General features: G+C 41.9%; 1 protein-coding gene across 7 annotated transcripts in view; it reads right to left on the bottom strand.

Moving 5' to 3' along the window:
* Positions 1 to 25138, bottom strand: part of STK31 (serine/threonine kinase 31) — a 107549-nt gene that overhangs the window by 64707 nt on the left and 17704 nt on the right. For 3 of the 7 annotated variants that reach the window (XM_075419148.1, XM_075419144.1, XM_075419149.1), the window contains 12 exons: positions 16532 to 16711; positions 13917 to 14033; positions 12887 to 13006; positions 12285 to 12416; positions 11161 to 11262; positions 10079 to 10159; positions 9607 to 9732; positions 8796 to 8921; positions 8458 to 8544; positions 7487 to 7636; positions 5563 to 5688; positions 3415 to 3483 (listed from right to left, as the gene is read on the bottom strand). In XM_075419148.1, coding sequence (XP_075275263.1) covers positions 3415 to 3483; positions 5563 to 5688; positions 7487 to 7636; positions 8458 to 8544; positions 8796 to 8921; positions 9607 to 9732; positions 10079 to 10159; positions 11161 to 11262; positions 12285 to 12416; positions 12887 to 13006; positions 13917 to 14033; positions 16532 to 16711 — 1416 coding nt within the window. The remainder of the gene's footprint in view (positions 1 to 3414; positions 3484 to 5562; positions 5689 to 7486; positions 7637 to 8457; positions 8545 to 8795; positions 8922 to 9606; positions 9733 to 10078; positions 10160 to 11160; positions 11263 to 12284; positions 12417 to 12886; positions 13007 to 13916; positions 14034 to 16531; positions 16712 to 25138) is intronic. The other 4 variants (XM_075419147.1, XM_075419145.1, XM_075419146.1 and 1 more) reach the window with 4 other exon arrangements.

The following is a 25138-nucleotide window of genomic DNA, read 5'->3' on the forward strand; positions in this document are numbered from 1 at the left end:
ACTCTTCTACTAATTATCAGAGTGACTCTAGAGAAGCAGCCACTCCCCAGGTAACCTAAAATCTGGGTGAAAAGACGAAACGTGAAAACTGTTGTATATATGTTGCATAATTGGCATTTCATGATACTATCAAATGTCTGTCAACGACAAATATTCCCTCCTCATCATCATCTTGCATTAAAGAAACTGAAAATTGACTCCACAAGGAATACTTCTGTAGGACAACATTTCATCATGTTTACTCCATTTCATTGTGTTTGCTCTTCTTTACTTTCCTCAGAAAAAAATAAAAAAAAAATACGTAGAACTGGATGCTGAAACACACCGCATAGTGAAGCTTGGCATGGCTAAATGAGCGGCTACAAGATCTTACACTCAACTTCGCTTCTCCTCAACAGTTACCTAACATCAATACCCCTGTTTTAAAGCTTAACGTTATTTTCCTGTGGCAACTTTACACATGCTGAAAACAACAAAAATTTTACTAGTTGCAAGTGTGCAGTTCCTCTGGGCACGAGGCTGAGATGGAAGGGAAACTACCAGCCTGTCAAGAGCCTGCAGATGGGCATGGAGATTAATTCTGAATAAGCTGATTACAGATAAAGCACTTAAAAGCAAAACAGATTTTCCCCAAGAACTGGGACAAGGACTAACAGCCAGAGGTCTAAAAGATTCCCCAAGAAACAGGTGAAAGCTATTTATTTGTATTACATTTTTCAGTAAAACCCTCAGGTGTGTTTCTGTGCACCGCAGGCAGCACAGATTGCTTTCCAGTGGACTTTGGTTGTTGCTGCACGTGCATGCACATGCATCCAGGGTGAATCCTTAAAAACTGCCAACAATAATATATTGACTAGGATTGTATCATCTGACAAGGTCAAAATCAAATGCTGCTTCTTTTCATCACGGAAAAAAGCAAAGAAACCTGCTCTTATTAAAAGCTGTAAAATGAATTAATCCCTGCTAAGAACAAAAATGGCTAAATTTATTAATTGTCCTTTAGATAGAGGCAGCTGTTTGCACTTTAGAAGATACCTGCTACAGAAGAACAAATAAGTATAACAACCTGAAACTGGCCGTTTAAACTCTGATTTGCATACTTCAGACCTTATTCGTAAAACACTATCACAGCACAAAATTTCTGGAAAACAGAAGTGAATCAGCTCCTAATTTCAGTGTCCCAAGAAATCTTTTCTACTTCCTTGAACAGTTCAGTTTCCCTTATGCATGAGAAAGTTAGGTTTTTCAGAATGTATGTATGATTATGCATAATCCTGAATGATGCACTGGGCAGACAGTTCTGTACAAGTTTTGTGGAATACATTTAAAACTCTCTAGTTAGCCCTAATGGCAATCCATGAAGTACTGCATCTTTTTTTCCTATAGTATTGTGTGTTTCATAAGATTCATTGGATTTTTAATTAGCAACCATGCAACTGTAATGACTGATCAGAAACACTATTTACAGGATCGCCTCCCTGTTCAAATGCTGTACATTTTATTCTTTTGTCTTCCATAGTAGTGTCACACTGTTGCAGAGGAATTTGGTAGACAGTCCTGTGCTTTATCAGTAACACTTTCATCACTGGAGAACACTGCTGAAATTAAGTTATTAAAAGACATACTGTAAAGAGCCATCTAATAAAACAAGATCATTTACAACACTGTGTTATGCAGTAATACACAAGCTACCCTGCCTGGACACTGGAACCACAACAGCTATGTTAGTCTGGTACTGCATCATGACAGTTTCTTAACCTAAACACAGTGAACAGGATACACTAAACTCATAATGCACACAACTCTAGTAATTTAGCCCCATGCTTTAATAGTTATCTCTGCCAAGCAGGCAAATCATTAATACACAAGTATAACTATTAAAGAGGGAAGTACTATCTGGGTTTCTTTTTCCCTTGACAAAACAATACAAATTTATCTGACCAACAGCAACTCCACTGTTTTGTTTTCTATTTTTCCATTTAAAGTATTTTTCTACTTTTCTGAAAAATATGGGGATTAGCCTCTAACTCTTCCCTATATTCCTTAGAAAAATATGTCCATAACCTATGACTTCACTTAAAAGCTAAGGAGAGTCACTTGCTTGCAGGTTTTTTAATAACAGTATAAGAGTTTGATTTAAGAAGTCTCATGGCCTTCTGAAATCTCAGTTAAAGTAAGACCACCAGAAGAAGCATGGTATGAGCAGCAGTCCATACACATTAAAAACCACAAGGGCAGTCCACTCAAGGGAGGCAGGAGGGACACAAGACAAGAACAATGCAGTCAGTAACTAGACAGGCAGAAGTACAGCAAGAAGTATGAAACAGAAACTATTCTGGGAAAGCTAATGATTTGAAAAAGGTCCATAAACCTCCCGGTGAATTTCTTAAAACTATATACGGTGGCATGTCTTTTGTTATTCCAACTTTTATAAGGATGAAAAGGAATCGCCTGTAGCAAAGGCAGAAGAGGTTGAAAGCAGGCAATAAAAAAGTTATTACTACTCCTGGCCAGAAGACTGAAAGCTTATGGGAAAGAGTTACACAAGAAAATAAACCCAGGAAAAGGCAAGTGCTCAGGTAACTAAGGCACATAGAGAGAAGGCCATAAAATTATCTGCTTATGATTAACATCCAAGAGATAGGCAAGTTAGTGAAGGATTGACTTCAAAGTCGGGAGACCTAAGTTGGGAAACATGAAGGCACACAGGTCTACTTCTTATTCTCAAAGAGTCACCGAGACACTGGCCAAGGATAAGCTTCAAAAAAGGGACTGAAAATAGAGTTCAAGGTGACAACAGTTGCTGGCATACAATAAACAGAGAACAAACAGTTGAACGCAGAAAGAATGAGAGCAGCAACGCAAATTCGTATCATGCAGGGTCCACTTACATTCGTGCATTTGTTTCAGAGGTACAGGAAAGTTCATGTTTCACACAAACCGCCCTCCTCCCCAAACACACTCCTACAACTGCATTTAAATGATTAAAATGGAATTTGGCTGTTTTATTAACGCTCAAGCACTGTGCAATCATTATGTAGGAACACAGAGGAACAATGTCAACCTCTCTGACTTCAGAAGAGATAGGTTCCCAATTCAAATACCTCTTTTTGAGGATGAATCTCAATGACTTATTCCCCAAGTCTGTAACTAGGTGTCATTCAATTAACAGTTATCTGTGAAGAAACTGCTCCTCCTGAGGTCGGAATTAAATATTATGAAAACTCTGGGGTTTTCTACCTTCTCAAACACCATTTTATTTGTGCACACTATTTAGAATTATCCAAATAGTCAATTAAGATAATTTTATCAACCCAGCACTTACAATGAAATGTCTGACTTTAAAATAAAAATACTCATTAACCACCTCTAAACAAAAGCAGTCTAATCTTCCTTCTCTGACAATTAACTTACCATGATAACCACATCCACCTCAGGTGTTCCATCTTCTTTTATGCCAAACTCCTGGTTTTGAACACAAAGCTATAAAAGAAAAGATACTTGATGCGTAACACTGGTGGCTTTTCTCCCTTTAACAAAACCAAACATTAGTCAAAGACATTCCAGGCTTTAAGTGAAAATGGATTGCTATGAGAAAATGGCAGGGAAAGGCTTTTTTCCTAATTTCACAGTAGAGAAAACATGCAAGGGGCTCAAGCTCCCCTTGCATAGAAACACGGGGGGAAAAAAGTTAGTATGAGAAGAAACTTCTACAGGTCAAAAGAAACAGACTTTTAGAAATATGACTCAAAGTCCGTGTCCAAGCTGTACTTTCAATTATATAATATCTTTACAAAATGCTATGGCTAAGTGCACTCTAATGGACAAATGTCAACCTGTACCCATAAACCAAGCAGAATCTCCCCAGTCTTTGCTACTGCCTAGAACCATGGCCGAGTACAGCATTTTGCAAAACGCTGCCTGCAGGTTCAGCTGAAAATGCCTCTGTCCTGAACAATTACATACACAGCAAAAGGAAGCATGTGTTTAGTCAGTGCTGGGCTCTCGTGACACAGATCAGCAGAGACCTCGGAAAACCATTGCCTCAATTTTAGAACTGGCACTGCTGTTTAATGAGGGAGAACACAATTTCAAATGCCCAACATGAAACTGGCAACCGTTGAGCATAACACTAACACTTGAGCTAGAATATTCCATCAAATGATCAATATAACACCAAATCCGAGCTGAAGATTAGTTACACATGGATTAATTTGAAATTCAGCTGGCAAACTTGGATGATGTTTCAGAATAATGCCACTCTTGCATCCCAGATATTCTCCTCAAGCAGAGCTAGCCATTTGTCAAAATGTCTTTTTGTTTTACTCACTTTTACTTGTAAAAACCTTTTTTCTAGCACAGATGAAGATCTGAATAGCATTACTGAAAGTGTTCTAGCTAAACCGTACCACGTTAATAAATTATAAACATCTATGATATTAAGCTACACTTTAATTCACCTATTTCAGTAGCAAAATTACTTAATTTTAAGTAACTACTTCCTCAACTTGGAATAAAACACAATGAAGAGTGACTTTCATATGAACCAGCTTCATCTTCTCAGGACAGGTAACTGACAGCGGCTTACCTATCAGCTTCACAGAATCACAGAACGGTTTGGGTTGGAAGGGACCTTATTGATCCTCTAGTTCCAACTCCGTGCCGTGGGCAGGGACACCTTCCACTAGATCATGTTGCTCAAAGCCCCATCCAATCCGGCCTTGAACAATTCCAGGGAGGGGGCATCCACAATTTGCAGTCTACATCAATGCTATGGCACAGGAGGGATTACTGAAGCCATCACTGTGCAGCTGATGGAACTGGCAGTGCTTTGGAGGAAGACCCCCATGTACTTGGGGCACTCCACCTGGTACTCAGTGAACCAGTTCCTGTATCAAGCTCTCATGCAAAATCACTGTCTCGGAACATCAGCACTTGCTGGGTAGCTTGTGGCTTTTCAAGTCTGGGAGATTTGAAGTTTTCCCATTCAGAACACATGGCACTGACACCCCGAGTTGGGGAGGCAGCAATACAGTGGCAGAAGACAAGGAGATGGAGGAGATGCTGTACAACATACCACCTAACACAGGAAAGCAGATTGCTGTCTCCTCCCTGGCATAACACACTCCAAGAAACAGAACACCTATCTAAGCACTGCTGCCAGCAACAAAACATATGACAGTCCCATCCTTGCCTTCATCTTCCCTTTCTTTTGATTTCGGTAATTCCTCAGGGGCAAGGTCAAAAAAACAGAAGAAAAAAAGGCTCACAAGGAATGAATGGGAAGTGCAGTAAGAACCAACAATCCACAGCACGAGGAATAAAAGCGTAATTTTTGTTCGCATTACTATACAAATTACACTAAATTTTACAGAAAAATGCAGTCTTCTGCCCATAATCATAACTCCCACTCATTCCACACTTAACACTCAGTTGAAAATATGAACACTTCTTTCGCCAAAATAGTTCAAAGCAGAAGTTGGAGATAACATTTATTGCTCTTTATCAGCCTGCTACAGTTCCATAACACTACGGGAAACTCTCCCACAAGCCATAACATACCCAGAACAGAAGGCAGCCGTAAGCATACATGTCAGAGGCTGGAGAAGCTGGCTGTCCCATTTTCAGTTCAGGAGAAACTAAGCTCAGGGTACTGACAGCCATAGTGTTTGCAGCAGCACGTTGTTCCTGTGGGGCAAAAAATTGTACCCATAATTTCAAGCAAGATTAACAGCACGTTGAAGTAGATGTATCTCCCTCTCCTTTTTAATGTGTCAGACAACTGTACCACAGAGTTCTGTGCTGACCCAGACTGAAATTAAAATCTTCCTTTACTGATCAAAAAAAAGCTATGCATAAAGGAAAAAAGATAACATCACACAACTATCACCTGTAACTGTGACAGAAGAACAGGGATAGCAGATTTTACTCCATATTAGAACTATTAAAGCTCATAAAGGTGGTAAAGAATACAAACTGCAAAACTTCTCAAACTAGAAAAAAAAAATCACAGCTATTAAATCAGCACTATTTTCGAGAACTTGGAACTAAAAGTTCAGTTCTGCCAGCTTTCCCATTTTTTCTTCTCTGTTTTTCTGGTCTTTATCTGAAACTAACTGCTTCCTCCCTGCTGGTTTCCAACATATTTTAGGATTGTCTACTGTCAACATAAAAGCTAGACCCTGAGTTTCTATCCCCCTCCATGGCAGCAGCCAGCACCAGCTAAACCCAGACTGCAGAAGCCTAGTCTTCAGACTGCCAAGAGTATCCGGTAATGCACCAGTTACCAGCTCCACTCACGCATTTTTGATCATGCAGAAAGCACAAGCACTGAGCAGTACCGGCACCCTTATAGTGAAGGCACAAACTGGATCCAGGCTATGAACCACGGGTGAGACTTTCCTGCTTTATCACATACACAAGCTGCTCATTTCAGCACAGCCCATACCTGCAGGCAGGACTAAAGAGAGGGATACTCTTCCTCAGCTCTTGCAGTTTTCACAATGACACCATCTGCACCGAGCATAACCTTTCAGAAAATTCAGCTGTCAAAAATTTTTCATGCATCTCCCTTTAGCATGTTGAAAATTGGAGTTTATTTCAAGGGAAGCACACCCTACTGTCCAAATATTTGACACTCTTCATGAGATCAACAGATAATGCTTTTCCAAAGCAGAAATAAGGGTTCTCAATGAAACTTCCTTTTATTTAGATCATGTTTATTTTATTGATATAATGACATATTGTTATAACATCTATTACTATTTAAAAAATTAAATAAGCATGAAGCAGACCTCTAGCACAAAAACGTTTTAGTTCAAACAACTTGAGTTTAGAAAGTCAAAAGCTGACTACAGAAGAGATCCTGTTACTGGACACTCTGCTATGTAAACACAACGAATAGAGAGAAAAGTTTGTGTTCTTGAGGAATATTTTATTTTCCCCAAGAACAACTATTAAGTTCTTTACTACAGAAACTGAGGACTAAATCATAAGTACATATAAATACAGGTATATGTAGGCAACACGTAAAATCCTGTTAATTTACCAAATACCACAACAGATTAAAACACATACTAGAACCCCATTACCCACCCATCCATTACACAGAAAGGCAAAGACTTCATATGAGCTTGACGACCCTTTCTTCAAACATGAGTTCTTACTCTCACCTCTGATGATGCTGATTACTATTAAATGTACAAGACAGCCAGCCAGCAAACTGCAACTTCTCTACGTTTTTTATTCCACTGTTTTGCTTAACCAGAGCCCACACTCAGTAATTCTTTCCCCCTCCAAGATCAGATTGTGTTTACAAAACTCTCAACAAGACTCAAAACTCCCCAAACCTATTCAGAATGCGAAACAGGAGTCTCACCGCTAAGCACAATGTCTATCAACAAATCTTTTAAAGTGCAAACACAGCTGTCTGTTTTGATACATAATTCTGACTAAAAGTCACAAAGTATTTTCTTTTTTTTTTTACCTCTGACTTTGTGAAATCAAAGTCTCCAACGATTCCTTGTTTTCGATCCACAACAAAAACATTATTTCCATTCACAGATCCATGCACTATATTAGCTCCATGCAATGTTTGTAGACCTTGGGCCACTCCTTTCATCACTTTTAATGCCTCCTAATGATTTAATTGGGGTGTTTATTACAAAGATAGATATGGAAAAAACAAAGCACAGTATCAAGTAAGTTTCTACCCAGAACTAAGACTTATTTTTTAAGGTTTGTACACATTCATAGTTCATGCCAATTCCATTTTATAAAGTATGGATTGATTCCCAGTAAGATTATTATGACTTGCACAGGCAGGCAGAAAAAAAAATATGTAGTCACTGATTAACAAAACAGTAACACGAAAAAATACGAGGGGAAAAAAAAAGCAAAAACCATGCAACTTGGACCCTTACAAATAGGTCCAAGTCATCAAACAGAACTAGAGAAAAGACTGTACTGGCTTCTAGCTACTGCTTCTTTGAGAAGGGATGACTATCCAAACTGCCTATACACTGTGTGGGGAGGAGGGAAAGGAAAAGGAGGGGGATGAAGAGAGGGAGGAAACAAACAAAAAAAAATTTACACACACAGGAGTCTCAAACTTCAATACAGAAATGACTGCCTGTCAAAATCTAGTATGTTGAACTCCAGTGCTTTTAAAATGTACTAGTAAATACAGCATTAATTTAATTAATACAGGCATTAATTTCAATAAAAGAAATTTGCTTGGAAAGTGTATCCAAGCAAAATCTCTTTTAGGAAATTATAAACTACTGCCTGACCAGAACCTAAGAATGCCAGTCAAGCTATCGTGTGCAATTCTGTACACTGTCAGTGACCAAAGGAAGTACACCAGTGAAACACCATCAGCACCTTACGATACAGCAAAACAGTAAGAGTTCACTTCAAAAACATCCAAAATCAAATGCTGATAGTCTAAGTACTTACTTCTAAAGTTAAAGGTCTATCAGCCTGTAAAGCTCCCAGATTTGCTCCTGGGTAGTACGGGACCATCAAATATACCAAAGGATCAGACTTCAACAACAACACAAAAAGAAAAGGAAAAATACATTATTTCAAATATCAGGACTACTGGGAAGTTTGACATGCACTAGATGTGTGATAAATCAATTTATTATCTTTACTAAGTAGACAGTTTAGATAAACTCAGAAAGGAAGTATTTTTCTGACTCAAGGCTCTGACTTAAAATATGTTAAAGCTTTAAGGTCCAACTGCAAGTCTTTCAGCTTAAACCAGAAATCAAGATCATTAATTTGAATCTTGCCTTGCAGAAAAGAAGGAACAACAGTTGTAATAATCCAGATTTCTCCTTCTGCTGATCCCAAGCTCTGTGATACTTGGCAACTCTTTCTATCACTTTGGCTTCTGAGCTTACATCTACAGAGTACCCCTTAAAAACAAAACAGATACCCAAGCTATTACTCTAATGCCTGTAAAATTATTGCACTAAACTTTTTTTTTAATTAAAGAAATGCACATTGTTGGATGCCATCAAATAAACTCCTCTTCTACTTAGCACAAAACTCAATTCCAGCTGTCATAAACTGTTTCCGTATTTTCTTTTTAACTCTTAGAAAGTCTGTTCCAATAAAACAGGGAGCATGACTCTAATTTAATATTTCAATAAGCCAAGTCAAAAAAGCAAGAACACTATTTACAACATCCCCTGCTTTCCCAATTGCTAGCAGGTTGGAAGAGAAGCACAGCACAGGAAAAAAAGAGCAGTTCTTGAAATATCATCAGGAAGACAAACCAGTGTCTGGAAAAAGAGACATGAGTAAAGAACAGGAAAGAAGGCCCACCAGATACCAGAAAGAACAGACAGTAGAGGAGAATTCACTGTTCCCTACAGCAGTCCTCAAAAGAAGAGGAAAAAAATCAGTAGGCAACATGGAAGCAATCCAGAAGGAAAACAATGGTTCAGGTCCTACAGACCATGACAAAAAGATCCGCCATCAGAAAAGGGCTGTTAAACACAGGGAAATGAAAGGAACAACACAGTTCATTCAGAATCATCATGTTCATATGCCAAGGCCTCTCTTGCAGTGCTAACCGAAAGCCAGTGCAAACATTACCTTTAAAAGAACCTTCTGGCCTTGGATTTCTGAACACACTAAAGGTCGCTTCGTGCTCAGTTCCTTCATAGGCTCAACATCCAAAAGGTCTCGCTCCAGGCTGCATGTCAGAAGTCCACTAGAGTTCTGAAGCACACACACATATACAGGGTAAGCGCACAGCATTTAAAAGTTGGTAAAAGTCAGAGGCTTCAGCTTCCTCCATCAACTTAGCAAAGCATAAAAACAGTTGGGATGTGTTAAAATGTTAGAGTACCTGTTACCAAGAGACTGGCCATGATGAGGCAGCTAACGAAATGCATTCCTTGAACATCCTCCAGAAGAGGGGGAGAAGGAGGAAGACCACAACAAACAACACTCGGGGTCTATGTCCCCCAAATGGACAGACACTGTGCAGAGCATTGCTGGTGCTGAACCTTGACAGTGCCCAAAACAGTAGCTGACAGTGCATTCAGACACAATCTCTGCTTACCACATAGTCTAGAATTCCAGCTTCTGGATAAAGAAGTGGTAACTCAGGGAACCATTTCTGTACCAAGCAAGTAAGTTTCTCCTAAATCAAGGAAACAAGGCCCACAGTGTCAGGTCACTAGTTTCTGACATATATAAATACACACTTAACATTTGCAATGTATACCCAGGACATTCAAACGTACATTAACCATGACTGTACCTCCTTCAACAGCATCATTTAAAACAACACTGCCATTTGCTTTTTTGCTTTTTTCAAAGAAAAAAAAAAGAAAAACCAACACACACACACACAACACGAATATAGCAGTTCAATATGGACAGATTTTTGAAAACTCTGAGGGTGGGTGAGTGAGTGGGTAGTGTTAAGGCCCCAAACAGCTCACGCACTATCACAGAAAACATTTCATCTTTTCTACAAGAGGCTTTAGTAGGCCTAAACAAAGGAAAACAACTTCACTACAGGTAAGTGGAGGGAGATGGAAATGAAGTAGTAACACAAACCAGGCCAGCATCTCCTGCATCTCCAGACCCTGCACAGCTGTAATGCTGCAAGGTAACTATTACACACAAATGCTACGTCTGCAGGGGTAGGTATATCACCACCACAAATCCTGGTGCCCTTCTACTCACTCACAAGGGCAACGGTTTCTGATTCTTCCCCTCCATATAGAGGACACAGAGAAAGGGTGATCTCTTTCACTTCAGGATAAAAGCCTGTTTTAACCCAGTCATAAGAAAACAGATCCCCTTCTTGCAAGAAACACAAACTTTCTTCAGCAACTGAGCTTACACTTTCACCTGCAGCTCTTCTGGGTTGAGAACTACAGCTCAGATTTTCTCCTCACCTCACTCCCTTATGGAGCAGGGAAGGAAGAAACTGAAGAAACTGTGTTCACACAGATAAAACTCATCAGCCTCCATGCCTTCTCCCATAGGTTTCACCAAAAATGGGCCACCTTAACATTCAACACCATAAAAAATCACATTTTTTATTTTACCTAGAGCACACACTAAAGTAACTGAAATGCAGATGTGCCTCACACAGGTTTGTCTTAGTTGCTTAAGTTGTTTAATACTTACATATTCTTCTTGTTCCTTGGATATTTCCTGAACTAGCCTATTTCGCACATCAGCGATCTCGTCTTTAATTCTTGTCATTTCAAACTCACTGTAATCATCAGACTGTATTAGGAAAAACAAAGTTAGTGTGTAATTCTCATTCTGCTATTATATCAAACAACAGTAACCTATTGTATCAGGACTAAAAAATAGCTTCTATATCACAGTTCTGGAGTTGAACGTATTCTCAAATGCGTATTTTAATCAGTCTTCTTCCTGGAAGCTCAAGAGAATCTCTTAACGCCTAATCACTGAAAAAGGCATTCCCTTTATTTGTGTGACACACCAAATGTTCTAGCCCTTTGCCTATTTGTTTCTTAAGTCAAAGAGTTGTTTTGGTTTGCTGGGTTTTTTTACTTAGCTGATCACATATAATCACAACAGCAACATCATTCATCTACCAGCAACGCCAGGTTCCATAATTCATTCACTTTTTTTCTCCCATAAGCAGACATTTTCCTCATGTCACCTCATTATTCAAGAATCCTTTTCCCAATGGGTTTCATTAGCGTGTCTCATTTTAAATCCCTCTTGGAAGCTTACTGCCCCTTTATAATGCTTACAGAGAGACACATGCAGGTTCTTTTTTTCCTTAAGCATCATCAAAACAATTGATGTGTGATCAAACAAATGGCACTGAAGCTGGGGTAATATTTACATTCTTTGGACTTCTCTGAGGGGTAGTGGAGAACCCTAAAAACTACAACAGACATTGACATCTGTCACCAAAATTAAAAACTTAAAGTAATACAAAACCACACAGTAAAATGAGCTGGACAAAACTGTTCATGCTGTGAACAGAGATGACCCAAGAGAGACTTAGTTAAAAGCACAGTGCTGTGGCTAGAGACTGACACAGAAAAGTGGCTACGTATCAAATGCTTTTTTGTTTGGTTGGTTTTTAAAAGCCATTCAGGCTTGGTCTCAGGGGCCAGTAAAACTTCCCCAGTTAAAGGCAAAATTCAGGTCAGGAAACACGAACTATTCTATATAGTTACCACTTACTTGGAACAGACAAAATTAACTTTTCTAAACCAATTTAAAAAACAACAGACAAAACCACCAACACTGTCAGATTTTCATACCTCCTCAAAGTTCTTCTTTTCAATCAGCTTCCACCTTAACTGGGCCTTTAACTTTTTCACAGTTTTCTTAATTGCTAATAAATCATTAATATTGGGTCTTCTATTCAGCCACTCCTCAGCCTGTTTTTTGAACTAGGAGGAAAAGAAGGGGGGGGGGGGGAAAAGTCACTAAGTGTTCAAGCATTCTATTTTCATACGCTTTAGCCCAATGCGTTAGAGAAACTGCCTGAAGCCTATCTGAATTCAGCTTTTCAGGGTCTTGACCCACAGAAGAAGGGTTTTATGGTGTTTCCTTTTAACTATATTAACAACCTGCTGGAAAATCAACATTCTACTTAAAGCTCTAGCCACTTAAGTTATATACTATCCATCTTCCACTGCTTTATTTTTTAAAAAAGTATCTTTGTATTTAAATGATACTAAGCATTGGCTGAGGTAATGCACAACTGCAATTCTCAAGCTTTAATGCAATCAATTTCTCAACATTAATATACTCCTAGAATTTCCTTATAAAAAGACAAAAGGACATCTTTCAAAAAGAAATTATGTCAGAAAGGTTTGCTAGTATAGATCAGTGTGACAGAAATAAGGCATAAACTCACCTCAACACCAGCCAAGTATCTGTTCTGTATGATAGCGATCATACTCTGCTCCTGACGAACTTTATGTATAACTTTATTGTAAGTACTTGTAATTATTCCCTTCTTTGTTTCATCATGCTCCTGGATTGAATTGCAGAGAGGGAGGCTAAATATTGACAGTCATTCTTCATTTATACACACCAATGTTTAAGATGTAAAGCCTTTACTGAGAAATTCCATTGTTAATGGAAAAAAATAATTTATCAGCTTTTCTCTCTCATCTTATTTGAAGGATAGCACAGTTAAATAGACATGAAGCATTAAAGCACGCAACCATTCTTCTAAATGAGAGTCACTGGGTCTATCACAGAGAGAAGTCACAAGCAGACTAAACTACTGGTTTGTCATTAGTATGATGCTACATCGAAGGACAGGTTCAACTTCTGCTGACATGACCATTCTCTGGCACAGAAAGGACTCTCATTGCAGAGACAATGCAAGTACCTCAAAGAGTTAGCAAAACAGAATGGAGAAAATGCTTATCAGAAAATGTAAATAACTGGGAAAAAGGTTAATACAAGCACAGAAGATTACCAGTAAGGCACGAACACTTGTCCTATGCAAAATGAATGTGATTAAAAACTATTCATCTCTTAAGACTGGAAAGAGTAAACTTATCCATACACTTTCACCCAGAGAGACAATCCCGTTATTTTAAACAGAAATGTACTTCTTATCACCCGTATTTTCAACACAAGCACCACAACTCAAAAGAGTTCAAAGAATGCTTCTCTGCACCAGTTTTCCCATTATTTCTTAGTTAAGCAGCTAAGCTCCTGTAACCCAAAGCTGTCCTCTGTCTGTTGCCCAGAAAATACATTCTCTTCTCTCGGGGAAGTAACCTGACTGACTTTCGATCACATTTCCACTAAAAAGATGCTGCCTTGTAGCGAAATAGCTCATGTGATAGACTAAGAAAAGCTTTAAACTTACATCAGAAAAGTATAAAATCTATAGAAGTCATGACACAGTAGGCATGATTAGAACTTACATTTAAGTCAGTATCCAGTTCTTCACAAATGGCCAACTCAAACTTCCTGAGAATTTCATCCGCATTGCCAACCACTTCCTCTAAAACTGAAGATGCTTCTGACGTCAGGTCAAAACACTTCAAAGAGGGGAGGAAAAAAAAAAAAAATCAGCCTTGCAATTGAAAGTAAGAACTTCGCAAGCGGAAGCAAAAACAAGCAAGAAATACAAGGCATCAACACCATGGGAAATCTAATCAGGATTTGTGTCAGATCTCACCTTTAACTGCCTCACACTTGAGTGACTTCTAGAATTAACAGAGTTAAGATTCACCAGGCAAGAAGAAAGCCGACTCTTGCCTTGACCAAGTTTTATTGTCCTAATCTCATTTTAATTTTTACCAAAAATGAAACAGTTAAAGAATTCCAATCCTTCTCCTATTGAGTTTCACGTCAAAAATCTACGTGTGCTGTCCATACAGTGATACTCCAGATGCTCAATATGGCAGTTTCACCACTCAGTGGGCTTTCAATTCCTATATAGTGCTACCCGAGATAAAGACACTTCTCAGGATCTATTTCACAGTTTATCACGTGTGAAGTAAGGTTAAAGATTTCACCAGGAAACCCTATATGTTTTCATAGAAGTCAGAAATAACTTCGCATCAAGATATAAGACACAGATGGTGCCAGAGAAAAATCAGTAAGATGAGCTTATAACTACATTGAATGTTGTTTTCAGCAAAGTTTGGTTACTCATATCTGCAGAAGAGGAGATATTACACTGGCAGCCAGTCCTGTATTTAACATGCAAGATACACAGTCATAATAGAAACCTATAAACTTCACTTTGTTCATTTACCTATCAAGCAGGTGTATTCCACTAAAGATTGTGAAAAATCTTTTACTGCTTTAACCTTAAAGGAACTAAAAACAAAAACTTTTAACAGTGCAAGTTCAAACAGTATGTTTCTCCCCAAAGCCCAGAGTTGCACACTGGAAAGGAGCCATTCAGTCTCTGAACATTTCCTTGTCTGTCATTGACCCATTTCCTATTGTAGATTCTGATTGATGCTACACGAGATTAATTTGAATTCAGAAAGAGAGGAAGAGGAGTATCTATTTGAAATCCAGGCAGGCGAAACACTTCAAAGAAGCATTTCCTCTACACGCCCATTCACACTTTTTTTAAAAAAGGAGCTAGAAGTTAAAATTGCAACAGAATAATTGCCTATCAAAAGCTGAAATGATTAAGAAGGATCAATGAAAATTTCTTCCTTCGTCTACCTACCAGTGCTTTACCAACCCATGCCAAAAGTCTGTACACGTCCTGTGTTTCTGAACTGTTTGCAGAAAAGTTCAGATTTGAAACAGGTGAACCAAAGTTGATCACTACAAAACTTTAGTCACTTTCACACATGCAATAGAACTCCGAATAGCACCCAGCAATCACAGAAACCCACCTGCAGGTTTGTTTGTCCTCTCCAATGACTGACATGATTATAAACATCTGCAAGCAATTATATTCATTAACATTATACTGCACATGACATGCACCAGTCTACACTGCTGCTGAACAGCATTTACCGTCAGGTCAAGGAGCACTGTTCCTGATAACAGCATCCAGCCATGGTAAACACTCGGAGTACAATGAAATGCAAGGGCAGAAAACCTATTCCCTATGAAAGGGCATGACCCTTGTGGATTACGTACAATTCATATGGGCAGGAAGGTTATGCAGACACAAACTGAGAAGATTCGCACACAAGTGCAACAAGAAGGAGATCAAGGAAGCTAGGGAAACAGCTTACAGTCTTCCCAGGAAGATTACAAGTCCTAAACTGAGCAAGAACATAGATCTTCAGCACAGAGACAGAAAAGCCAGAAAGTTACCTCCCTACTTTGCACTTTCTTTACAAGCAGAACTCAGTGGATGGTAACCATCATCCACCATCCGCCTCCTTTTAAGACAAATAACACACACTCAACTTCAATGTTCCAAACCTCCTACAAGTCAGACTGAGACAACAGCATCAGAACGGTATTCCAGAAAATACTGCAGGACAAGCAAATAGAAGTGAACAATTTATTTGCATAAATTCTCCACACTCAGCATTTCAATGAGGAAAAAAATTCTACTACATATTTGTCTGCAACCTGTACCTAGATCATGTAAAGTCAGATTGGCTGCTTCTTTGCAGTGATCTTTCATCACCTCTTTCAGCAGCAGCTATGAAGTAGAACCTTTAGAAATCTGAAGTATTTCTATCCAAAGGCCACTTGAAAGGACTAATTAAAGCATTTCAGTCACACAATGAACAGATAGAGTACACCCATACAAAAGTTATACTTGCATAAAAGTACTGATCTTTATACAAAAGATGTCCCTTCACAAGAAAGCATAAACTCTGGCTCACCGCAAAAGGACACTAAGAATAAAGGTAAACTAACACTCTGTTCCTCAACACATTACCCTTCCCTCTGTACTGAGGCACTATCATTTACTGCCACTGCTCATATGCACAATCTTCCTGCCATAGGTAGCTATCCCTACTAATGCCTACTCCTCACAAGCTCAGTTGAACAGTGTCATACTTCATCTTTTTCACCAACAGGAAAGACTGATTGTTCGCCTTACCTTTAAGACGACACTGAACCAATCAGCAAGAATTTGCAGAGCTGTGTCTGTATCATTTCTGACACAAATTAACTTCTCCATTTTAACACTCTTCCACTTAAAGAACTGTTGAAATACCTCCTCAGCGTCATCTGCTTCAGAACCCTGATCACACACCATCTCCAGAGAAGCAGACAGTTCCTGTGTATCAAGTGAATTAAACAAAAACAGGTTTGCAAACCAGAAGAATTTTGTGACAGTGTATTAGCCATAAAAATCACGATATTTAACACAGAAAAAGTTAGCACTACCTGCTGGCATAAAATTATTTCTACTAAAAAAGCCTCTTTCTGTATCTAGTGAAGTATATTTTATATTCCACTTCCCTCTCAAATCTAATGGCAGTATGTCTACCAGAAAATGCAATGCAGAAAAGGATCTCATACAAAAGTCAGAGTCTGATTTTTTCCCTCTAAAACATGGACAGAAAAGACACTATAAAAACCTCAACAGCTCCTAAGAAGATGTTTGTATTCTAGTTCCTTCTTCCCTATGGAACGGACTTTAAAGTCATACTCACCAGGACAAAGAGCAAAATGGGGTTCAGTTTATAATGCTCCTCATAGAACTGCTCAAATTCAGAAAACAAAATGAACCTGGTCTAAGAAACAAGGTGAGCAGCCAGACACACACGGAATGCTTCTGGACTGATCCCTCCCTTCAGAAGTCAAATCTCTTCTGATGTACCTTTGTCATCACACTGATTCCCAGACGAACAGCAATCACCTCCGTGTCTAACACCTGAAGGCACTCTCAAACAAGTTTTACACTCTGGAAACTTGTATTTCCATCTAAAAGCCAAGTATCCTGCCAGTATAGGAAGCACTGGGTCCACCTCCCTTTGCCTTGCATTGGAAAAGAAACTGAAGTGCTACACGCAAGAGAAAGGCGTTGAGGCTAAAGCTCAGGGCAAACAGAAATCTCTTTTAAACAGAGGGCAGTCTGTCAAATGACCTGAAGAACAAGCAGGGTCAGAGAAGAATCTATCAATCAATTACCAGTGGACACAACATCCTGACGGAAAGCAACCTTCCTTGCACCTGGGTGGAAAGTCCGATGCTGAAAAACACTTTTGAGAGCTACATTGGTGTTTGCACACAATTTGCTGTAGTTCGTAAGAGAAAATTCTCCCTAAACAGTGGGATTTAGAATAAAATAAGACTATTTCAGTTGGAAGGGACCTACAGATATCATTTAGCGCAACTGCCTGACCATTTCAGGGCTAGCCAAAAGCTGAAGTATGCTATTAAAGGCATTGTCCAAATGCCTCTTGAACAACAACAGGCTTGGGGCATTGACCACTTCTCCAGGTGGACCATTCCAGTGTTTGACCACCCTCTCCACAAAGAAATGCTTCCTAATGTCCAGCTTAAATCTCCTCTGGCGCAGCTTTGAACCATTCCCAAGCGTCCTATCACTGGAACTCAGGGAGAAGAGCTCAGCACTTCCCTCTCCACATCCCCTCCTCAGGAAGCAGCAGAGAGAAATGAGGTCGCCACTCAGCCTCCTTTTCTCCAAATCAGACAAGCCCAGTGTCCTCAGCTGCTCCTCACAGGACATGCCTTCCAGTCCTTCCACCAGCTTTGTTGCCCTCCTCTGGATACATTCAAAGACCTTAACATCCTTCTTAAATGGTGGAGCCCAGAACAGCACGCAGTATTCAAGGTGAGGGCACACCAATGCTGAATACAGGGGGACAATCCCCTCTTTTGACCGGCTGGTCATGCTGTGTTTGATGCATCCCAGATGGGGTTTGCCCTCTGGGCTGCCATGCACCCTGCTGACTCCTGCTGAGCCTGCTGCCCACCAGCACCCCCAGACCCCTTCCCACAGGGCTGCTCTCCAGCCACTCCTCTCCCAATTCACACTCATGCCCAGTGTGACTCCATCCCAGGTGCAGAATCTGGCATTTCAACTTGTTAAGTTTCACGCCCTTGGTGACTGCCCAACACTCCAATCTATTTAGATCTCTCTGCAAGGCTCCTGTCCCTCAAGAGAGTCAACAGCACTTCTCAGTTTATTATCAGCAGCAAACTTTCTAATGGTGCATTCAACTCCTGCATCCAGATCGTTGCTAACTGTATTGAACAGAACTGGCCCTAGAAATGAGCCCTGAGGAGCGCCACTGGTGACCGGTCACCAGCCAGACGTAGCCCCATTCACTACCTACAACCCTTTGTGCTCTGCCCTTCAGCCAGCTCCTCACCCAGCGTACTGTAAATGCGCTCATCCCACAGTTGGACAACTTGTCCAGAAGGGTGCTGTGAGCGACAGTACCAAAAGCCTTCCTAAAATCCAGAAAAACTACATCCACTGTCTCCCCTTCATCCACGAGGCAGGTGACCCTATCAGAAGGATATCAAATTAGCTAAACAGGACTTCCCTTTAGTGAATCCATGCTGACTGTGCCATGCTGACTGTGCCTGACAACCGCATTATTCTTTAAATGCCTTTCAACTGTACTCAGTATAATCTTCTCCATAATTCCTCCAGGAACTGAGGTTACACTAACAGATCCGTGCTTCCCTGGGTCCTCCCTCATGCTGTTTATGTAGAGTGGAATAACGTTGGCTAGCTTCCAGTCAGCATGGACCTCCACAGACTTCCAAGACCTTTGGTAGATGATTGAGAAGGGTCCTGCCATAACATCTGCTGGCTCCTTCAATACTCTGGGATGAATCCCACCAGGCCCGATGGTCTTGTGAACATTCATCACAGCTGGTCCCTTACAATTTCATTTTCCACAAATGGCAAGTCACTGTTCCCACACTGACGGTCTTCCGACTCAAGGGACTGGGCAACCCAAGGTCTACCAGTATTCTTAAAGACTTAGGCAAAAAACACATTACATGCTTCCACTTTTTTTTCATCCCTATTAGTCAGATGACCATCTTCAACAAGTATCCGATGTTTTCTTTAGACCTCCTCTTGCTATTAACATACTTAAAAAAAGCACTTCTTGTTATCTGAAACAACACCGGCCAGTTTCAACTCTAACTGAACTTTGGCCTTTTGCTTCTTCTCCCTGCATAAACAAACCATGGCTCTGTACTCTTCCTGCGAAGCCTGGCCTTGCTTCCAGGGATCATACAGTTTCTTCTTCCTCCTGAGATCCGTGAGGAGTTCCCCATTCAGCCAAGCTGGTCTTCTGCCCTGCTTGATCAAGTTACGACACAGGGGAATTGCCTGCTCCCGTGCTTCTAAAGGGTGGTTTTTAAACACTGCCCAGTACACACAGACTACCGAAGCCCTCAAAAGCAGATTCCCAGGGTACTCTGCTAAACAGCTCACTGAATTGCTTACAGTTTGCTCTCCTGAAGTCCAGGGCAGCAACTCTGTTGTCTTATTTTCTCATCACACTGAAAATTATAAACTCAACCATTTATTTCATGATCACTGTGGCCAAGACAGCCACCTACCGTCACGTCCACCACGCGTCCTTCTCTATTCACAAACAGCAAGTCTAGGAGGACACCTTTCATAATTGGCTCACTGAGCACCTGTGACAAGAAGTTCTCTCCTACAAACTCCAATAATTCCCAAGACCTGCTCATCACAGCAGTACTATATTCCCAGCTGATACCTGGGAAGTTGAAATATCCCATAATCACAGAATCACAGAATGGTAGGGGTTGGAAGGGACCTCTGTGGGTCATCTACTCCAACCCCCCTGCCAAAGCAGGGTCACCTACAGCAGGTTGCAGAGGACCTTGTCCAGGCAGGTCTTGAGTATCTCCAGAGAAGGAGACTCCACAACCTCCCTGGGCAGCCTGTTCCAGTGCTCTGTCACCCTCAGAGGGAAGAAGTTCTTCCTCATGTTCAGACGGAACTTCCTGTGCCTCAGTTTGTGCCCATTGCCCCTTGTCCTGTTGCTGGGCACCACTGAAAAGAGTCTGGCCCCATTCACCTCACACCCACCCTTTACATATTTAGAGGCATTTATAAGGTCCCCTCTCAGCCTTCTCTTCTTCAGGTTGAACAAGCCCAGCTCCCTCAGCCTCTCCTCATAGGAGAGATGCTCCAGTCTCCTCACCATCCTCGTAGCCCTCCGCTGGACTCTCTCCAGTATCTCCTCATCTTTCTTGAACTGGGGAGCCCAGAACTGGACACAGGACTCCAGATGGGGCCTCACTAGGGCAGAGGAGGGGGAGGAGACCCTCCCTCGTCCTGCTGGCCACACTCTTCTTGATGCACCCCAGGATCCCATTGGCCTTCTTGGCAGCCAGGGCACACTGCTGGCTCACGGTCAACTTGTGGTCCACCAGCACACATAAGGACAAGGGCTACCAATCCAGAAACTGCTCCTAACTGCCTACAGAATAAGTCATCAGTACTTGCATCCTGGCTGGGCAACCGGTAGCAGACACCCACTACAACATCTCCACCCTCCTAATCCTGGCCCAGAGCCTCTCAACCACACCACCGCTAACAGTAAGGGCTGTGAAATCAAACCCCTCCCTTATGTACAGCACGACACCTCCATCTCGCCTGCCCTGTCTGTCCCTCCTGAACAGCCTGTAGCCCTCCATCCCAGCACTCCACTCGTAGGATTCACTCCATTAAGTCTCACCAATACCAGATATTGTAGCTCTGGGAGCTGACCAATGCTTCCAGTTCCTCCTGTTTGTTTCTCATACTGAGTGCACTGGTGTACAAGCATTTTAGACACGGTCCTCAGCGTTCCGTGCTCCCAGGAGCAGTGTAAATGGTCCCATTAGGATTGCAACCCTCAGGCGATTCGATGCCATGCCAACCCTTGTCTTACCTGCTGTAATCCTGTTGGTATCCTCTTCCCCCCCTTCATTTGACTGGATGAACTTGTGCTTTTGTAATAAACAGCATCCTCAGCTTTCAAAATCCATGATTTCACTTCTCCACATCATTCCCAACAGGATGACTAAAGAAACCCTGGGAAAGGCTACTGATAGTTTGCTTATATACAGCATTCTGCTTTCTTTCTTTGTTTTCTCAGATCCCAAAACGTTTTCGTTAAATACCACAGACTTTTCCAAAACAAACACCTAGGTTACGCAGATGAAGAAAAACACAACAACATCTCTCTCTCCTCCTCTTGAGAGAGGTTTTCATCTTTGCATCCCTTCAGACTCGTCAATACTATCGAAAAAGTAGTATGACAGAACTTAAAAGTCACTTGTCAAGAACCTTTTTAGACACCTGAAACACAGAGGTCATACGGATAATCAAATATAACAGAGAAACAGACTGACACTACCACGACAGGCCAGAACGTAGCAGCAATGGGGTCCCCTTGCTGAGGACTGCAGGTACTGCAGAGGTGAGAAGTAAGCTTGACCAACTTCGTAGAACTACAGGATGATATCACAACCAGGCCCCAGCTCTACAGATACAGCACAGCAGATGTTCAGATTGGGGCCAAAAGCATAAAAATTTCCTCACATTATAACTACCCAATACTGTGACAAAAAAAAACCTGGAACAAAAAAACACCACACCATCAAGCAGCATTATATAAAAACTATAAAACCGCTTTCATATCAACAGCTACTACAATGAACAGCATTCATTCAGTACAACTGATCATTTAAAACAGCAATTTCCAACTGAGCCAGGTGACATGAGCTTTGTACAAATATGCTCATCTATAGGCAAATACAAGGAGGAGGTTTGTGTTTAAGTTCTGGAGGCTATTTAAATCATTCAAGTGTACAATAGATTTTTCACAGAATCACAGAATCACAGAATCACAGAATCACAGAATAGTAGGGGTTGGAAGGGACCTCTGTGGGTCATCTACTCCAACCCTCCTGCCAAAGCAGGGTCACCTACAGCAGGCTGCACAGGACCTTGTCCAGGCGGGTCTTGAATATCTCCAGAGAAGGAGACTCCACAACCTCCCTGGGCAGCCTGTTCCAGTGCTCCGTCACCCTCAGAGGGAAGAAGTTCTTCCTCATGTTCAGACGGAACTTCCTGTGCCTCAGTTTGTGCCCATTGCCCCTTGTCCTGTCACTGGGCACCACTGAAAAGAGCTTGGCCCCATCCTCCTGACACCCACCCTTCAGATATTTGTAGGCATTTATAAGGTCCCCTCGCAGCCTTCTCTTCTTCAGGCTGAACAAGCCCAGTTCCCTCAACCTCTCCTCGTAGGAGAGAGGTTCCAGTCCCCTCACCATCCTCGTAGCCCTCCGCTGGACTCTCTCCAGTAGCTCTTCATCTTTCTTGAACTGGGGAGCCCAGAACTGGACACAGTACTCCAGATGAGGCCTCACCAGGGCAGTGTAGAGGGGAAGGAGAACCTCCCTCGTCCTGCTGGCCACACTCTTCTTGATGCACCCCAGGATCCCATTGGCTTTCTTGGCAGCCAGGGCACACTGCTGGCTCATGGTTAACCTGTCATCCACCAGGACACCCAGGTCCCTCTCCGCAGAGCTGCTCTCCAGCAGGTCCACCCCAAGCCTGTACTGGTGCATGAGGTTGTTCCTCCCCAGGTGCAGGACCCTGCACTTGCCCTTGTTGAACCTCATCAGGTTCCTCTCTGCCCAGCTTTCCAGCCTATTCAGGTCACGCTGAATGGCAGCACAGCCTTCTGGTGTATCTACCACACCTCCCACTTTGGTGTCATCAACAAACTTGCTGAGGGTACATTCTAACTCTTCATCCAGGTCATTGATGAAGAAGTTAAACAAGACTGGGCCCAGTACTGACCCCTGAGGGACACCACTTGTCACCAGCCTCCAACTAGACTCAGCGCCGCTGATGACAACCCTCTGAGTTCTGCCATTCAGCCAGTTCTCTATCCACTTCACCGACCATTCATCCAGCCCACACTTCCTCAGCTTCCCTAGGAGGATATCATGGGAGACTGTGTCGAAAGCCTTGCTGAAGTCAAGGTAGACAACATCCATGGCTCTCCCTTCATCTACCCAGCCAGTCATGTCATCGTAGAAAGCTATCAGATTGGTCAGGCATGATTTCCCCTTGGTGAATCCATGCTGACTACTCCTGATAACCTTCTTTTCTTCCACTTGCTTCATGATGGCCTCCAGGATAAGCTGCTCCATCACCTTTCCCGGGATGGAGGTGAGGCTGACCGGCCTGTAGTTCCCTGGGTCCTCCTTCTTGCCCTTTTTGAAGATTGGAGTGACACTGGCCTTTCTCCAGTCCTCGGGCACCTCTCCTGTCCTCCAGGACCTCTCAAAGATGATGGAGAGTGGCTCAGCAATGACATCCGCCAGCTCCCTCAGCACTCGTGGGTGCATTCCATCGGGGCCCATGGATTTGTGGACATCCAGATCGCTTAAGCGATCCCTCACACAGTCCTCCTCGACCAAGGGAAAGTCATCCTCTTTGTAGGCTTCTTCTCTTACCTCTGGGGCCTGGGATTCCTGAGGGCCAGTCTTAGCACTGAAGACTGAAGCAAAGAAGGCATTCAGTAGCTCTGCCTTCTCCGCATCCTCCGTCACCAGGACACCCGCCTCATTCAGCAGCGGCCCCACGTTGTCCCTAGCCTTCCTTTTGCTGCTGATGTAGTTGAAGAAGCCCTTCTTGTTGTTTTTGACATCCCTTGCCAGCTTCAATTCCAGGTGAGCCTTGGCCTTCCTCGTCGCATCCCTGCATGCTCTCACCACGTTTCTGTACTCTTCCCAAGTGGCCTGTCCCTCTTTCCACATTCCATGGACCTTTCTCTTCTGCCTGATCTCTGCTAGAAGCTCCTTGTTTAACCATGCAGGTCTCCTGCCTCCTTTGCTAAATTTCTTTCTCAGGGGGATGCATTGCTCCTGTGCATGGAAGAAGTGTTGTTTAAAGAGCGACCAGCACTCATGGACCCCCCTGCCTTCGAGAGCCCTGGCCCACGGGATTTTTATCATATTCTTTTTTGAACTGCTGGATTTTAATACACCAGGATGCATATGGATAGAAAATGGCATGGCAAGGGAAAAGCCCAGTTCAAAAGGAACAGTCTGAACACAGGAGAAAAAAATCAATCCATTTAACAGCAGCCAAAAGTAGGTAATAGAACCGAGAAAAGTGCTCAGTAACAGTTTCATATCCAATATCACACCCTGTTTACAAAAATAATAGCACTAGTCACACCAGAAGAGTATCTGCATGCAGAGGAAACATACTTACAGACAGCTAACACAGAACAGCTGACAACCCTTCAGCTCACACCCTAGCTTCCTTCAGCACAACTTAACGTGTATGTATGCCCACACTCTCAGCCTTCCTCTTAACCTATGCAGTATTACCATTTGGAAAGCAGGGAGCTCACCAACTGTTTATTTCAGTCCCAGCTAGCTGGACCCAGCTGTGGCTGAAGCTGTCTGAATGTGTCTGTAGTTCAGGCCAACAACAGTTCTCACTGGAAGGTATAAAACAAGCCAGAAGAGATGTGTGATGCAGAAGAGAGGTTTGCAATACACAGCCTCCGTGAGGGAGCCATTAGCTTCCAAGCTCCTGTTTTTCTGAGAGACATTGGAAAGACACTCATTTCTCTTGGACAGCACAGCATGACCTCTTCAGCTCTATAAAACTGCAACCAAGGTTCTCACTGATATTTGGTAAAAACTTATTTCTGTTTCTCCAGTT

Source organism: Opisthocomus hoazin, chromosome 4 (genome assembly GCF_030867145.1).
Source record: "Opisthocomus hoazin isolate bOpiHoa1 chromosome 4, bOpiHoa1.hap1, whole genome shotgun sequence".
Taxonomy (NCBI): Eukaryota; Metazoa; Chordata; class Aves; order Opisthocomiformes; family Opisthocomidae; genus Opisthocomus; species Opisthocomus hoazin.